Consider the following 15,933-nt stretch of genomic DNA (forward strand, 5'->3'; position numbering starts at 1 on the left):
CGGGCCGCGCCGGGGCCGCCGGAGACCCGCGCCCGCGCTGAGCGAGGCCGGGCCGATGGGCGCTGCGGGCCGGGGCGCGGAGCGGTGGGCGGCCGTGAGTAGGGCGGGCCCGGGGGACCAGCGGCCTCGGCCGCGGGGCGGGGGCCGCCGGGCTCGGCGCGGCCCGGGACTCGGGGCGGGCGCGCCGCCTCCGACCCCGCCCCGCCGCGGAGAAGGTGTGGGCGCAGCCGCCCGCCCGAGGGTAAACAGGCTTCTTCCCCCGAGGCAGGGTCGCGGCTGGGGCGGCGGGCAGTGGGGACAAAAGAGGGCCCCGCGTTTGCAGCGAAGGGCCCTTGTGCAGGGCGAGGCCGAAACGAATCGCGCCCGTGCGGCGCCCGCTGGGCGTCGGGGCTCGGGCAGTGAGCCCCGACCCCCGGGCGGCGCCGAGTCCAAGTCTGGCCCGTTTTGGGTGGGACTGGGCCCGGGTCCGTGGTAGGTGGACCACGGCCCCAGCCCCGGCTTTTTCTGAGCTGCTGCGTGCCTTCTTTCTGTGGAAGCGTACACACACCTCAACCTGTGGTTCTGCGCCGAGAATGTTGTTTCCCCCTCCGGGGATGGTTCTCAGGTGCGGCCCCGAGCAGGCGGCCCCTCCGCTGTCCGGTCCCCGAGGCCTCTGCTCCCCGGAGGTGGTCACGCCGGCCGAGCCGCGCCCAGGGCAGCAGCTGGCCCATTACTGGTGCTGAGCTTTGCGACCCTGCCCCGGCCTCTAGTCTGACGTAGGCCAGCTTGGACCCCTCCCGCCGCCTCGCCCTTGTATCTTAGGGGCCAGGTATCTTCTCCGTGGGGGGAGCCTTGGCCAGGCCCAGGGTAGCCCCGTCTTAGCAGGGCTGTAACAACCTAGCACTGGGCACTGAGTGATCTTGATTACCCATCGGTTTGGGTCTTTTTGAGTTGAAATCGGCTTACTTTGGAACAACTGTGTGTTCACACAAGAGCTGGAAAGGTAGCCCCATCCGTCCCACCTGCACTCTGCCCAGTGTGCCCACACCATCACCCAGTGTGGCGCGGTGTGCCTGCCAAAATTAAAGACTGGTGAAAGTGCGTGCCTTTATAAAGCTCTTTATGTGGAGAGCCTTTGATCCCTCCCCGCCTTTGTCAGGGCCCACCAGGATCCTCCGGGTGGGGAGGCGAGGTGGATGCCAGCAAGGACTTGCCGAGTGGGAGTGTCTCTTCCTCCCTGGAAAGGTGATGAGTGGAAGGTAGATTCAAATGTGAAGAGGCAGCGAAGTCCTCCTCATCTCTGACGCTTTACTCCAGCATGGTTTGGTTTTAACTTTTTAGAAAGGGGTTGGATTGGCTGATCAGCCAAACCTGCAGGAGTGGGGACAGCGTGGAGAGAGGGGGCACGGAGCGAGCTCTGGACGCGGGGTCCCTGGAGGCTGGGGCTCCAGGGAGGACAGTGGGGAGGGTCTGGTCCGGTTGGGCGCTGGGTGACACCCTGCGGCGACTGCAGCACTGGCTCTGCGGAGCGCCTGTCGCCGGCCCTGGAGTCAGGCCGTGTCCACACCCAGGAGGCCTCGGGACCAGGGCTCCCCGTGGGCGCTCTTAGGCATGGACACACCCCTTGGCCACCGCGCAGCCTGCCTGACGCCCGGAGCAATTCTCGGGGCGCCTGGGCCCATTTTACAGGTCAGGTAGCAATTTGGCTTGAGGCCCCCAGCCTCCCCTCACGTGGCTTTGTTCCGTCTTGGTCCCTCCGAGTCCCCCCACCCCCAGCCCTCAGCTGCACACCCTCTGCTGAGCACCAGCCCCCTTCTGGCTCCTCTCCGCGTCTCTGGTTTTTCTCATCCCTTCCTCGGCAACAGGGGTGCTTGATGTTTCCATGAGCATGAGGTTCCTAAAATGGCCAAGGGTCCCAGCGTCTTTCCTTCCTCTTGGAACTGAAGAGAGGCAGCCCTGCCTGCTTCTTCCCTTCTGAGCAGGAAGTGGGCGGGCGACTTCTGCTAGGAGGCAGCCAAGGACTCTTAGCTACTAGGGGGAGGCTCTTAGAAAAGAAAGGCTCAGTGCCAGAGCACTGCTCAGCAGGCAGGTGGGTGGGACAGGGCCGGGAGGACTCAGGAACCCGGGAGGACTCACAGGCCCGCGCAGGAGGGGCCGGAGCCCACGCCCTCCCGGGAGTCAGCTGCTTGCTTGGGGCTTTGGTTCTCAGGTTTGTCTTCCGAATGGTGAAGCACCATGTGGACATGGGCCTGATTCATGTTCTCAAAATAAATATCCATGCTTATTTTAGGAGGAAAACTTCTGGAATCCAGAATGTTGTTTTTGCTCTAAAAACTTACCCACACTAGCATCTTGGGAGGATGGTGGCTGCTCCCCAAACCCAGAGACACGGTGCCCACAGCAGTGAGGTGTGCTTGCCCTTCGGGTGCTAAGATGGGCCCTGGCCTGTCAGCAGATCCTGGAAGAGCGCACGGTACCGGTGGCTGGAGAAGTTGGCCTCACGGACGTACAGCCCGAAAGCCCAGTTAAATCACAACACGCTTCTCTGTGACCAGGATCCAGGCAGGGCCCCTGCTCTGCTGGGCCCCCCAGGGGTCAGCGAGGGGGGAGGGCAGGGCAGATGGCAGAACGCGCGGGCTGGAGGCACGCCGGCCTTTGAAGGGTGACCGTGGGCACTGAGGATGGACGGGGCCTGGCGCTCCAGGGGAAGGGGCCTCCGGGTGGCTGGCAGTTTGCGGGAGGCGATCTACACCCGGAGGGATTCAAAGAAGCAGAAAAGCCTGGGCGAGCCTTCGCCCTGTCTGCTTGGCTGTGCTGCGTGTAGTGTCTCCATTACCCCTCCAGGGACGGAACCCCCGCCCCTGCAGTGGACGCGCCGAGTCTTAACCCCTGGGACACCCGGGAAATCCCCAGGATGCCACTGCCCCGTTAGAGGTCCCTCAGAGTTGGAAATGAGGGCTGTCCCCGTTACTAAGTGAAGAGTGAAAATCGCTCAGTCGTGTCCGACTCTCTGCGACCCCATGGACTGCCGCCCGCCTCTGTCCTTGGGATTCTCCAGGCAAGGAGACTGGTGGGCTGCCGTGCAGTCGCCTGTTAAAGGCGGGCCTTGGTGAAGGCTGTCCGGCAGTCTCTGCCCAGGTCACCAGTGCTTCCGCCTCGAAAGGGGCCCAGGGCTCTGAAGTTGAGCCACCAGGGCTAAAGGCGAAGGCACCACATTTAAGGCTCTTAGATAGAGAGAAGACTCAAGTGAAGACACGGAGATGGATTCGGAGCCTGCAGGCAGGGAGGACTTTCTTCCTGGTTGAGGCTGGTGTGCCCCGCCACCAGCCGGCCTCCCCGCCCCCAGGACACACACTGCGAGCTGGAGGAGTCTGAGAGACAGCAGGAGGCGTGGAGAGCCCGAGCCCGGGCAGGGGGGCCGCTGGGGGTCGTCCTCCTCCTGGACCACCCCAGCCCAAACCCTTCCCGCCCTGTTAGTTCTCAAACCGACCGAGTCCTGGTCTGAAAGGTGTAAATGCTTCCCACTCCGGTTACTGCTTCCTTTGCAGACCCCACCAGGGACCTGAGAGGGTCGAGGAAAGCCTCGGTCCCCCGCAGACCCTCCCGGGCCCGGCCTCTCTGTCCCGCTGGCTCCCTGCCCATTTGCGCTGTGCTGTGTGTGCAGGGCTTCCTATATTGTGGCTGCAGCTGTGTTCCACAGTGACTTTGGGGAAGATTCATACTCACGGTATCTCCAGTCCTGGTCACGGTGTGGCTCCCCATGGATGCCCAGCTCAGCCGCGCAGCCGTGTCTGACTGCGACCCCATGGGCTGCAGCACGCCAGGCCTCTCTGTCCATCACCAACTCCCGGAGCTCACTCAGACTCATGCCCATCGAGTCGGTGATGCCATCCAGCTGTCTCATCCTCAGTCGTCCCCTTCTCCTCCCGCATTCAGTCTTTCCCAGCATCAAAGATAGAAAGTGAGGTCGCTCGGTCGTGTCCGCCTCTGCGACCCCATGGACTGCAGCCTACCAGGCTCCTCTGTCCATGGGATTCTCCAGGCAAGAGTACTGGAGTGGGTTGCCATTTCCTTCTCCGGGGACCTTCCTGACCCAGGGATTGAACCCACATTGTCTCCCACATTGTAGGCAGATGCTTAGCCGTCTGAGCCACCAGGAAGTCATCAGGGTCTTTTCAAATGAGTCAGCTCTTCGCATCAGGTGGCCAAAGTATTGCAGTTTCAGCTTCAGCATCAGTCCTTCCAATGAATATTGAGGACTGATTTGATCTCCTTGCAGTCCAAGGGACTCTCAAGAGTCTTCTCTAACACCACAGTTCAAAAGCATCAATTCTTCGGCGCTCAGCCTGCTTTATGGATGGAGGGCTGTATTTTTACCCCTCAGAGTTGTGTCCAAGGTGTTTCGGGTCTTGGATCTGCTCCCAGATGCTCTGTTGCTACACTGCTGTGTGCCAGCTTGTTCTCAGTTAGGCGGCCTTTCTTGTGGAGCTGGCTGGGGCTCCTGGGAGCGCTGAATGAGGGTGTCGAGGCATCCTGGTTCAGTGCCCATCTCAAAGGAAACTTCCTAACTTGCAACCTTGTGTGTGATGCTTCCCAGGAGTGGTTTCTTCTTTGCTGCTTTGGTGCATGTCTCTTTACAACCTTAGTTTGCATGGAATGTTTTTAAACTGTGAATGCTTGTTGAATTTTTCCGAACTTTTCTCCATCCATTCAGATAAATGGAACAACTGGTGGAAATTTTTCTAATGTTAGATCATCTTGCGTTCTTGTGATAAAACTGCCTCAACTGTACAGTCCTGTAACACAGAGCTGGGCCCCGCCTGGTCCACAGTACATAGATGTTTGCATCGTGGTTTCTTTGAAGAAACTTGGTGAGTTCCATTCTTGTTTTCCTTTTCTGGCTCTGCTGCAGGACTTGCGAGGTCTGTTCCCCAGCCACGGATTGAACCTGAGCCCCAGCAGTGAAAGTGCTGACCCCCCGACAGGGGTTTGAGGTGAGGTTAAGCCACGTGAAACGGTGGGAAGGTGCTTCCTCTCTCTCTCCTCTGGAAGCGCTCTCACCAGGTTGGGACGTGTCCTCTCTGGAGGTGCAGTCAACTTCTCCAGGAAGTTCTTTGCTATCAGGGTGTGTATTGGAGAATTTTTACCAGTGACTTGATTTGTGTTGACAGGATTATTCAGCTTTTCTAGTTCTTCCTGAGTCATATTTTTAATTTTCCAGGAATTATTCTGTGTGGCTTACGCCTTGCAACTGTGTTGGCTTGAGCTGACTGCAGCATCTCTCCCCAAGTCTTGCCCACAGAAGATGCCACCCATTTGCGTTTCCGAGGCTGGCTGAGCTGACGGGCACACCTCTGCCTTGTTGATCCTCTCCAGAGGATCCATGCTCCCTTTTCTCTTTCCTTATATTTTCCCCTATTTTTCCTTTTCTTATATTTTCTTGGGGTTGTTTTCCTGTGACTTCTCAACGTTTTTAAAGATGGGTGTTTAGCTCAGTAATCCCGCCTGTCTTCTAATATCCATCCTGTAAGAGCCTACGGTCCCCTTTAAGTTCTGATAATTATTTGTTTGGAAGTGAAAGTCGCTCAGCCGTGCCTGACTCTTTGTGACCTCTTGGACTATACAGTCCGTGGAATTCTCCAGGCCAGAATACTGGAGTGGGTAGCCTTTCCCTTCTCCAGGGGATCTTCCCCACCCAGGGATCACACTCAGGTCTCTCGCCTTGCAGGCGGATTCTTTACCAGCTGAGCCACAAGGGGAGCCCCTTTTATTGCTCAGCACATTTCCTGATTTCCGTATAGCAGCATATTTCCTAAGTAAGAAGCATATGAGCATTTCCCTAGTCGGTTCCATCACTGGCGTCTCGTCGGTGCTGCGGTCTGAGCGCTCGCCGCGAGTCCCGCCCTCGGCGTGCTGGGCGCGCTGTGCGGCCGCGCTCACTGGATGTCTGCGCGCAGTGATGTGCTGGGGCCTCTGGTTCTCAGATGGTTTTCTGCGTGTGTTTTAGCTCCGGTTTCTTCACCAAAATGAAGTGTATCTGCCCTCATCTGTGTTTGCTCCATCAGTTGGTGAAAAATCCAGTGGAATGCATGTGGCATACTCATGTACTAGGTAACTACGTGCAGTATGCTGGAGTACAGAAGCTATCACGCAGACTACATTTATATGGTCCAACCACCAGTCCTATTCTGATTATCAGTTTATCTCAAGGTTGTTCCAACTTTTGAGACTGTTAGGAAGTGACAAGATTTACACTTGCTACTTACCTCCCTGCTGTTTTATCTAATGGACCTTTTTCCATTAAATGTTATTTAAGGGAAATGCAAACGCATGAATGGTGTTTCATCACTGTAACGCCCTCTTCTCTCCACCTGCTGCTCTAACCCGCTCATCTTCCTGAAGTGTGGCCGACTGAGTGTCGTGCCCGGCGCACGGCGGGGATCTGCGGTGCGTGCGCTCCCCCTGCCTCTTCCCGTGCAGGCTGTTAGCGCTTGGGGGGCTCTCTGTGCTGCACAGCCGAGGGCCTCGTTGGCGGCTTCGTATGTAGTAGTGTGTGTGTGTGAGCCCCGAGCTCCAGCTTGTCCCTGCCCTGCCTGCCTCTCCCCTTTGGAGCCCTCAGCCCTTCTCCTGCGTTGGTTTCTGTTTTGTGCACCAGTTCGCTTGGCTCTTTAGATCCCCCCGTAAGTGGCTCCTCACGCTGTCTGTCTAACTTCGCTTAACGTGACCATCTCCAGGTCAGTCCACGCTGCTGCCAGTGGCATCATTGTGAAACGTGTACACAGATGCCCCGCGGCACCTTCATCCGCCCCTGTCAGTGGACACTCGGCTGCTTCCATTCTCGGCTGTTGTGAACAGTGCTGATGTGAAGGCTGGGCTGCATGTATCCTTCTGAATGTTTTCTCCGGATGAGTGGGGTCGGCAGGTTGTATGGTGACTATTTTCAGCTTTTTGTTAGGAAGCCCCCACACTCCTCCACAGTGGCCGCACCAGCTTGCGCTCCCAGCAGCAGCGTCGCGGGCTCCGCACCCTCTGCAGGCTTTGTCAGCTGTGGCCTTTGGGTGACGGCCCTTCCGGCCGGCGTGAGGTGCTGTCGCTGCGGCTCTGACTTGGTTTCTCGACTCTAACTTCTCTGTGGGAACCGCGCGTGTCAGCGAGTGACTGTGGCCACAGGTCTTGCTGCTGCCTTTGCGTCTCCTTTCGCCCTTTCTGTGCCTCAGTTTAAGGCGTGTGTCTTGGAAGCAGCATCGAGGTAAAGTCTGTTTTCTGTCTAGTCTGAAACCTTCAACTCTAACGTGAGTCTGCTTACGTTTCACCTACGCACTGAAATGCCTGGGTTTCCATCTTCCTTCACTACCCTTCTTGCCCTTCCCCCGGCACGCTCCCTCCCTTCCTCACCTCCCTTCACACGTTTGGAAGTGACACAGCTACTCTTTTTGTTGGGACAGATGTTTCATCAGAAGCACCTTTACCCTTCATTTAGCAGAGCGGCCCTTGAGTCCACACGCGAAGCTGCTTTTGGATGCTGCTCTGACCGCGCCTCCGCCGTGCTCTCTTGCTCACCCATCCCGAGCAAGTCCCAGCGCTCCGGAGGTGGGCTGCCCGCCCGCCTGCACCCTCAGCCTCTTCTTTACTCAGCATCCTGCCCCCTTGTAGTCTGAAGTGGAGACCTGAGTGGGCTTTGTTTTTTTCTTTCATTTCTGTCTGAAGCGATCCTTGAATCTCCTCCAGTGATCCTTTCCTGAAGTCAAGCTGCTCGTCTGCAGATGACGGGTCGCGAGGTCTGTGGCGACATTCCCGCTGCAGAGTCCCGGGAGAACGGGGTTCCCCTTCAGGGCCTTAGGGGTGCCTCCCCACCGCCTCCGCCTTCTGCTGACTGGCTGGGGAAGCTGCTCTGTTGACAGGTGGCCTCCCCTTCCCTTCGGGAGGCTTCTCAGACGTGCCCGCTTCTCTTCAGCGCCGTGCAGCCTCGCTGCTGGGTGATGCGCTGCGGCTGACCCTCCCTCTACCCTCCTGGGGTCTGCTGGAGATCGGTCTGCGCTGTGTCCTTGAGTGCTGGCAACTCCTCTCGCGTCTCCTTCCGGCGTCCTCAGACGTGTCTGCGCTCCTGGTGTCCCTGCCAAGTCCAGCGTCGCGCGGACCGTCCCTGCGCTTTCTTCTGGGAGTTGCGCGGCTCTGGTCTGTGTTCTGGGCCCTGCTTCCTGAGTGAGCCATTGCGTGGTGGTGGTCTTTCACAGGCCCGTCTCTTATTTTCCTGGCATTTGTTGGAAGGGCTCTGCCCTTTCCACGTAGAGTGGTCTTGGCACCCTTGCTGAAAATCAGGTGACTGTGCGTGAGGGTGTATTTCTGGATTGATAGGTAATTTCCTAGAGACCGGTACCGGACCCACCACGCATGCATAGACATCATGGTGCTCGGGGCCACTGCCGAGCCCCGTTACTCGGGGCAGGACGGGCCCAGCGCTCCTGGCGTCTCTCAGGTGGGAAGTTTGTTGGGTTCTGTCTCTTCCTGAAGCCAGAGGACAAAAGATGTTTTTGAGCTATCGTTTTCTCAGATTATTTGTGTGTGAAAGTAGTTCACCAGCCACTCCCAACTAAATGGAGAGTGGCTGAGCCACGGTGGGGTATCCACCTTCTTTCTGCGTGCAGTCACTAGTGAAGAAGCAGGTCTCGAACGTCTAGGCCTGCAGTTTCCCGCGTCTTCACAACAGGCGCCCTAAACCCGGCGCGCCCTTTGTGGCCCCTCCTCGCCGTGACCCTCTGTGCCGTGTGTTGGCAGGTGGCGGCGTCCCTCGCGCCCTCCGGGCAACGGCTGCGGCGTGCCCGTGCCCCCGTGCTGCTGCTGCTGGAGGGCCCAGCAGAGCCGCAGCTCCTCCCGAGCCAGCCCTGAGCGGAGCCGGGAGGGCCCCGCGATGGTGAAGGTGACCAAGTCCAAAACTTTCCAAGCGTACCTGCCAAACTGCCACCGGACCTACAGCTGTGTCCACTGCAGGGCCCACCTGGCGAATCATGACGAGCTGATCTCCAAGGCAAGTGTCTGCTCGCGAAATCAGGGGCCTGTGAGGAGGGGAGTGTGGACCCTCCCAGGTGCGCTGACTTTGAGTGTCTGCAGCCTCATGGGCGGTGCTGTGGTCTTGGCTGTGGTACTGCCCAGTGGTGGGTCCTCGGGGCTGGTGGCTGGGTTTGCACACACACCGTCCACCTGTGCAAACTGAGGCCTGGGCTGCGGGCCACTTGGCTTCCAGGGCCAGGAGCTTGTTCCTGGGTGATAGGCAAGAACCCAAAGAAGGTTCTGATCCGTTCACATTTCTGGTTATTTTTGAGGCCTGTCCGTGCCACTTGGTCCCTTGAGCCTGGCACCTGGGGTGGCAAGTCCCCATCCAGTGTACCCTGCAGGCCCTGTGGCCGTGCAGTCGGGGCTGGCTGGAGGCTGGAGACACACAGATGCCCTCTTCTGCCTCGGTCGTCCTGGAATGAGCGAGCTACAAGCTTTCCTCCCTGAAAGGGGCTGCCTGGGGCCGTGGCTTTCTCATAGTTCCCGTGGAAAGGCACGGCAACCACCCTGTGCTCCCCAGGTCTGCTGGACACTGGCACGCGTTACCCTGGGCACAGGCTCACGGGCGCTCTGCCCGGTGGCCCCTCCACGCCCGTCTGGGTCTATGGGGGCACCTCCACTCCCCCAGGGCAGGGCTCCCATCACTCAGCCCTGACCACGGCTGGCCCTCTGACGGCTTTTCCTTCTCTGCAGTCCTTTCAGGGAAGTCAGGGACGAGCCTACCTCTTCAACTCAGTGTGAGTACCAGGGCCGGGGCAGCGCCAGCTCCTCAGAGGCCAGGGGCGTGGGGTGCCCCCAGCTGGGGTCCATCTTGGTTTCTGTGGAGACAGCAAACTCTGGGTGCCTCTGCAGTGTCCTGGGTTCTTGGTGGGGGAAGCCAGAAATTGTCCCTTCTCTTCCAAGGGGCAGGGGACAGCTGGGGAGTCAGGGAGGACACCCCTGGGTTCCGGGAGCAGCTGGCAGGTGGAAAAGCACCCTGCGAGGGTGCCAGCGCCTCCTCCCCGCAGGGTGAACGTGGGCTGCGGCCCTGCGGAGGAGCGAGTGCTGCTCACCGGCCTGCACGCCGTGGCCGACATCCACTGCGAGAGTTGCAAGACCACGCTCGGGTGGAAATACGTGAGTCACTGGGGCCCGCGGGCCGGAAGCAGGCCGGGTGCCGCCCGTCAAGCAGGGGCCGCGGGCTGAGTGCTTGGGGAGGCTGTGCCCGCCGTGCGGGTGATCACTGGCTGGGTGCGGTCACACGCACAGCCGATTCATCTGGCGTGCTCAGCCCGCACCCCAGGACCCTCCTGGGCCCGTCGCGGGGGCCGGGGGAAGTGCCTGGAAGACGCGCTCCCTTCCCCAGTGCGCCCCACCCCGCCCCCAGCTCCTTTCCCCCACTCGTGACCCCGAGCCCCAGGAAGGAGGCTCCTGCTCGCCCTCCCTTCTGAACTGCCCTGCTGAGCCCATGCTCAGCTCCACAGCTGACGCCGTAGCTCCCACCCCCAGTGCCTGATCCCCGGCACAGTGGCCCCTCCTCGGCCCCAGGCCGCCCCGTGCAGGCTGCCAGGGAGACGTGACCCTGTCCTTCCTTTGCCACGTGTAGAAAGAAGTTGAAAACCGAAACAGGTTGTATTCTGAAACCTCTCTCTCTCTCCAAGGAGCACGCCTTCGAAAGCAGCCAGAAGTATAAAGAAGGGAAGTTCATCATCGAGCTCGCTCACATGGTCAAAGACAACGGCTGGGAGTAAAGTGGGCGTCCCGTTCCCTGGGCGTGACCGAGACAGTCCCGTCAAGGAGCTGGGGCGCGTCCGAGGGCGGTGACCCCCCTGGCCGGCCCCTGGGTGAGGCAGCCCCCGCCAGCTATGTCCTCTTCACGCACATGGTTGTTTCTGAAATGTTTCGATGACCTGTTTCTAATTTCTCAAGATCCAGAGAAAGACCTGACTGATGACGTGTCCATCTAGCCCCTGCCTTCTGTAACCAGTGCTTTTAAGGCAGAGTTTGGCTGTGTTCTGTTTTGATGGAAAACCAGACTGAGTGCCATGGACCCCAGGGCGGCCTCTCTGGAGAGCCAGCCCTGCTCATGTCTGGAGTGAAGGGAGGGGACCACTTCGCCCGACTCTTGGACCCACACTGTGGTGGTTCTGCACGCAGACCGCTGAGGGCAGAGCTCTGAAGGCTGTGCACCTCTGCACCAGGGTGCTTTCTAGCCTTGTTCAAGAGCAGACGGCGCCACTGGTAACCCTTAGATGAGCGAGAGAGAGAAACGTGTCTAACGGAACACCCTGTTTGAAGCCAGTAGCTTCTTTGTCTAGAAGGCAGGTGAGCGAGTGGTCAGCAGACATGGCCCCGGGCCTATGCACAGCCCGAGCGGCTGGCCCACAGAGTTCGAGCTGATCACACCGGACCGAGGGAAAGCGGACTTCCTTTTCTACTCTGATGTACTTGAAGAAAAAGAATTATTTTTCCTGTATTTGGAAGAGGCCAGAACAGGATAAACTTCCAAACTAAGATCTGCCACTGTTTTCGCGTTTTCCACAGAAGGTTCCAGCTGCAAGACAGGTGTAAACTCTGGTCGCTCGGGGGCCCCAGTCCACCCTGCTTCTGCTCGAGTTCCCATGCACTGGGCCTCTGCAGGGCTGGGCTGCGTGTGGCTTCTGGCCAGTCTGCAGAGAGTGGAGGCCAAAAGGCCCTCTGGCCGGTGAGCCCGGCCTGCTCCTCGACGCATCCAGAGGCCTTCAGTGTGCTCGCTGGGCCCTGAGACACCCAGGACCCTGGCTCCACAATCCCACAGCCACAAACTGGAGACGGGGGGGCTCTCCCCTGAGCCAGAGCCCCAGCTGGTGCTCCAGATCAGGTGAGCTTCCCGTGGGCACTCTCTGACCCACACCCAGGACCGCCCCCGGGTGCTGGGTCATCCATGAGGGTGCCCAGCAGGCCGCCTCCCGGCAGAGCCCCTTGAAGGTTTAGTGGGGGCCTGTCCTGAGGGCTGAGTCCGAACCCCCAAGAGCCAGCCTCAGCCAGCGGCCAGGCACTTCTCCAGCAGATGCTTCTGGACGCCAAGAAGCCTCCTGTGGTTCCCATGTCCACCGCACTCACACGTGGGCCATGTGTACTGGGCACTTAGGTCTGGGCCGTCTCTGGGGGTGCGGCAGCCTTCCCCGCGGTGCGGGACGGCTGTGAAGCTGACGCCACGGCTCTCAGCCGCTTTCCTTTTGGGTCTTCTGCAAAACCCGAGCTCCTTTTGAAACCAAACGAACTGACCGTGAGTGGCTTCAAGGACGAATGCTCCTGAGGCCACAGCCAGACGTGTGGGCAGAATGCTGGGCGTCCCCTTTAAGTTCCTACACAGCTATTACCCCGCGCCTTTTATTTAAATTATTTAAGATACTTTTTTCCTCGGAAGAGTGGGAGGTGATGCAAGGATTATAAATGTGCTTAAGCCCGCCATGCAGTGTTCTCTGCACGTTTACTTTAGAAACGAGGTTTAGCTCTGGCCATTCTGTACCTACATGTATATAAGTATATATATATATAGTATTTTTATACCTTAATGCTTACTCTTGATGGCATCCGTCAGCTATTAGGAGGGATCAGAAATGGGAATTGTTTCATAAGTCCTTTACTTTACCTGATGCCCTCAGCAGGGACTCACACAATCTGAACGTTTTTAACATCTAGAGAAGTACAATCTCAGCTTAGACATAAACCCTCCCTCGTCAGAGGCTCTGGGCGGGCGTCCCCTCTGTGGAGCTGTGGATCTTCAGCCTGGGGTGGCTGGCCTTCCGTCAGGGCAGGTGGGCCCAGCCGCTGGATGGACAGACGGATGGACAGAAGCCCAGGCCAGCCCAAAGGCGTGCTCCCCAAGCAGGACCGCCCGTGTCTGGCCTCTCCATGCTGTCTGAGCTTCCAAAATAAAGCTTGCAATGTTCACTGCGTCCTGGTCAGTAGCACTGACGGTTTGGTGGTCTGGCAGGGCAGCGAGGGGCCCATGGTGGCCTCCTCGAGAGCTGCTGCGGGCGGGGCGCCCCGCACACCACCTACCCAAGACCCCGGCTCCCAAGGACTAAGTGAGCCGCCCAGCGGTTCCCAGCCGAGGAGGAGCTGGTGCCAGGTCCTAAAGACACGGGGGAGGGTGGGGCAGGACAGTCCCTGTGGAGCCCAGGTCCTGCAGACAGTCACAGGCCCCAGAGTCGTCCCAGTGGGCCTTGAGCGGGGGAGGCACCACCGTGTGTGTGGACCTGTGGGCCCGGGGCCCAGCAGCAGAGACGGGAAGAGCCACAGTACCTTCTGGAAGCAAGAGCCGGCTGCACTTGCTGCCGTGAGGCTTCGGGTAAGGAGAGACCGGACAGAAGTGGGCACGGAGCCTGGCAGGGGGGGCAGCCGTGCTGACCCAAGAGCTCAGTGCTGAGAGCGGGTGAGGGCAGCAGGGAGGCTGTGGGCCTCCCAGCAAGAGCGGACGTGGTCCTGGGAGGCAGCTGTCCTGAGCGTCTGTGGTGCTTCTGGAAGCCGAGGGGGTGTGTCCAGGGGGAGGGCTGCAGGGGGCGACGTGGGAAGGACGGGCTCTGTGGCTCCTCAGGGGAAGAGGACACCCTGCGCAGGGCACCAGTCAGTGTGAGCACCAGACCGGGCGGGTCCCCAGGGCAGGGCCCTGCTCAGCCCCCGACAGGACAGCGGGAGCCCCCGTCCTGATGGCAGAGGGAGCGGCCAGTGAACCCAAGCAAGAGGCAGAAAAGGTTTTTGGATGGAACACTGAGCTCTGCCCCCTGAGTCAGAAGGTCTGGTCTGAGGTCCCAGGTGACCACTGGCTGGAGGACCACACCAAGTGGATCGGCCACCCTGAGGTGACCGGCGGGCGGTGTGGGGGTCAGAAGACAGCCCTTCCTCCCTGGAAGTCCGAGATGCGAAGACAGGGCCAGGCCAAGCCACCCGCCCAGGGAGGGAGCCAGGAAAGGACTCGGGCGGCAGCCAGAGCTTTATTGAAGGGCGGGCGGTCGGCCCCGTGCACCCAGCCCCGAGTCCCTACCAGATCCAGCACAGCAGCGGCTGCTACCACGAGCTGAAGTCCTCGAAGCCGCGGCTGGGCTTCTTCTTGGCCACGGGGACAGCTGTGCTGGTAGACGGCTCCTCCTCTGCTACCCGCTTCCTGGGGGGCACAGCGGACATGAGCTGCCGTGTGCCCATGGGCCCCCAGCGAGGAGCCCCCACACGTCACAGGGCCGCATGGGCCCTGACTCCCCAGCTCCCTCCCCGTTGACAGCACAGTCCCGGAGCCTCCGGAGTCTGACCCCCACTGACAGGCTCTGATCCTGGGACACGGGGCCTGGGCACCGCGGAAGCTCACGTGACTGCCGGGCTGATGTACTTGCCGACCCCCTGGCGGTACGTCTGGGGGCCCTGGCTCCCCTGCGGGGGCTGGCTGCTCTTGGCCGTGCTCTCGGGGGCCGCTGCCTCCAGCTGAGTCTTCTTGCGCTCCTCAGCGATCTGTGGGAGGTGGGCGGAGGCGGGCTCAAGCGCTGGCCCAGGTAGGGCTCCGGGGACAGAACTGGGCCGGCCGCGGGCACAGCCGTCCCCCCAGGCCCTTCCTCACCTGAGCATCAGCCTCTTCATAGGGGTCCACAAACACAATGGTGGAGTCGACGCGGATCTCCTCCTGGCGGGGTAGGTGGGCGTGAGCAGGCCCCCCAGCTGCCTGCCACCCACCCAGCTCCGAGCCCAAGGAGAGGGCCCTCTGCTCTGGGGCACGTACCTTAGGACGGTCAGTTTTGGGGTCACTCTCCACATTCTCCATGGCCGTCAGTGTGTCAAAGCCCCCAACAACCCTGCAGCAGAGCAATGGGGCACTGAGAATATATGTGCCCAGCGCAGGCACCCCTGCAGACTGGGGCACAGACTGTGAGCAAGTGGGCCGGCTGCCAGCACAGACTGACGGGACCTGTCCACACACACATACGACGTCTGCAGAGAACTTGGCGCTAAGGGTGAACACCAAGTCCTGGACAAAAGGTGGAGAGACAGGACATGGCCCAGCTCTGAGCTTCGGGACTGCGAAGGGAGAGCCTGCGGGGGGCAGGTCTCGGGTCTAAGGGTCACCCCTCCAACTTGTGCACAGACTGGACGGGGGCACAGGCCTGGCCTGGGGGAGGCGGCCACCCACCCCCAACACAGACCCTGCCCAGCGTCTTACCGCCCGAAGATGGTGTGCTTCTTGTCCAGGTAAGCGCAGGAACGGAAGGTGATGAAGCTGGGGAAGGACGGGGTGGTCAGGGAGAGCCCACGCCTCCCTACCCGCCTGCCTCAGCACCCCCAGGCCAAGCTCCCACATGGGACAGTGCACTGTCAACAGTCTCAGCCAGGACAGACACACGGACACGACCGGGAGGCTGAGCCCCCGCGGCTGCACCCACAGCCTACGGGAGGAAAACGCATGACCTGTGGCAGATGCCCCAGGAGCACGCGAACCCCGAAACCTCGCCTGGAGGGGCAGGCTCGTGAGCCGGGCCAGGTGACAGCGCTGCTCACCGGCCCGCACAGCCCGGCCTGGAGGGGCCTGAGTCCACCACCCCTCGAGCTGAGAACACAAGCGTCCACAAAGCCTCGGCTCTCAGGTGAGGGCCCGAATACACGCCCCTCAGCAACGGAGCGACCACCCCCCCAGAATGAGCCAAGAGAAGCGCCACTTCAAGCTGTCACAAACTACAAAACCCTCCAGGAGCAGCTGTCTGCAGGAAGGCAGGGCACCCGTGAGCAGGAACTGTGAAGTCACATTGAAAAGATAGAAGACGTTCTTGGAAAGCCGAGGCACACCCCCACATGGAGGCTCTCACGCTGCCTGATCCTCTAAAATACACGTCACATGGCTCCGAATGGAATCATGTCCACGTCAGAGGATAAACAACTTAGCAAAGCAGATAGGAGGCA

At 60.2% G+C, this 15,933-nt stretch overlaps 2 protein-coding genes across 11 annotated transcripts in view; one reads left to right on the forward strand and one right to left on the reverse strand.

The window, feature by feature from the left end:
• On the forward strand, window positions 1-12,945 carry YPEL1 (yippee like 1). Of its 8 annotated transcripts, none has more exons than XM_018044385.1 (8): window positions 1-94; window positions 4,892-4,973; window positions 5,987-7,757; window positions 7,934-8,154; window positions 8,755-9,004; window positions 9,724-9,767; window positions 10,038-10,146; window positions 10,671-12,945. In XM_018044385.1, exons 3-8 carry the CDS (start codon window positions 7,743-7,745, stop codon window positions 10,758-10,760), a joined length of 729 nt encoding a protein of 242 aa, XP_017899874.1. In that variant the 5' UTR covers window positions 1-94; window positions 4,892-4,973; window positions 5,987-7,742; the 3' UTR covers window positions 10,761-12,945. The 8 variants fall into 8 exon arrangements, with proteins under 8 accessions (XP_017899874.1, XP_017899880.1, XP_017899881.1 ...); XM_018044387.1 differs by lacking the exon at window positions 1-94 and having other exon boundaries at window positions 4,247-4,973; window positions 5,987-7,569; window positions 7,687-7,757; XM_018044388.1 differs by lacking the exon at window positions 1-94 and having other exon boundaries at window positions 4,247-4,973; window positions 5,987-7,228; window positions 7,425-7,757.
• Window positions 12,619-15,933, reverse strand: part of PPIL2 (peptidylprolyl isomerase like 2) — a 19,218-nt gene continuing 15,903 nt past the window's right edge. Inside the window, exons 16-21 of one of the 3 annotated variants that reach the window (XR_001917642.1) lie at window positions 15,200-15,256; window positions 14,762-14,834; window positions 14,603-14,665; window positions 14,382-14,496; window positions 14,039-14,158; window positions 12,619-13,605 (exon numbers count right to left, since the gene is read on the reverse strand). Coding sequence is in view for 2 of the 3 variants with exons in the window: in XM_018044384.1 (XP_017899873.1) it covers window positions 14,062-14,158; window positions 14,357-14,496; window positions 14,603-14,665; window positions 14,762-14,834; window positions 15,200-15,256 (430 nt within the window). In the remaining variant the exon portion in view is untranslated. Of the gene's footprint in view, window positions 13,606-14,038; window positions 14,159-14,356; window positions 14,497-14,602; window positions 14,666-14,761; window positions 14,835-15,199; window positions 15,257-15,933 lie in introns of all 3 variants that reach the window. The other 2 variants (XM_018044384.1, XM_018044383.1) reach the window with 2 other exon arrangements.

This window comes from Capra hircus, unplaced genomic scaffold, assembly GCF_001704415.2.
Source record: "Capra hircus breed San Clemente unplaced genomic scaffold, ASM170441v1, whole genome shotgun sequence".
NCBI classification, from domain to species: Eukaryota; Metazoa; Chordata; class Mammalia; order Artiodactyla; family Bovidae; genus Capra; species Capra hircus.

Bases quoted from the DNA above. Each gene is read 5' to 3' on its own strand.
- YPEL1 (XM_018044385.1), top strand. The intron at 8,155-8,754 runs GTCTGTGTTCTG...GTGTGTTGGCAG, and splicing joins CTGGGAGTTGCGCGGCTCTG to GTGGCGGCGTCCCTCGCGCC. The intron at 9,005-9,723 runs GCAAGTGTCTGC...CCTTCTCTGCAG, and splicing joins ATGACGAGCTGATCTCCAAG to TCCTTTCAGGGAAGTCAGGG.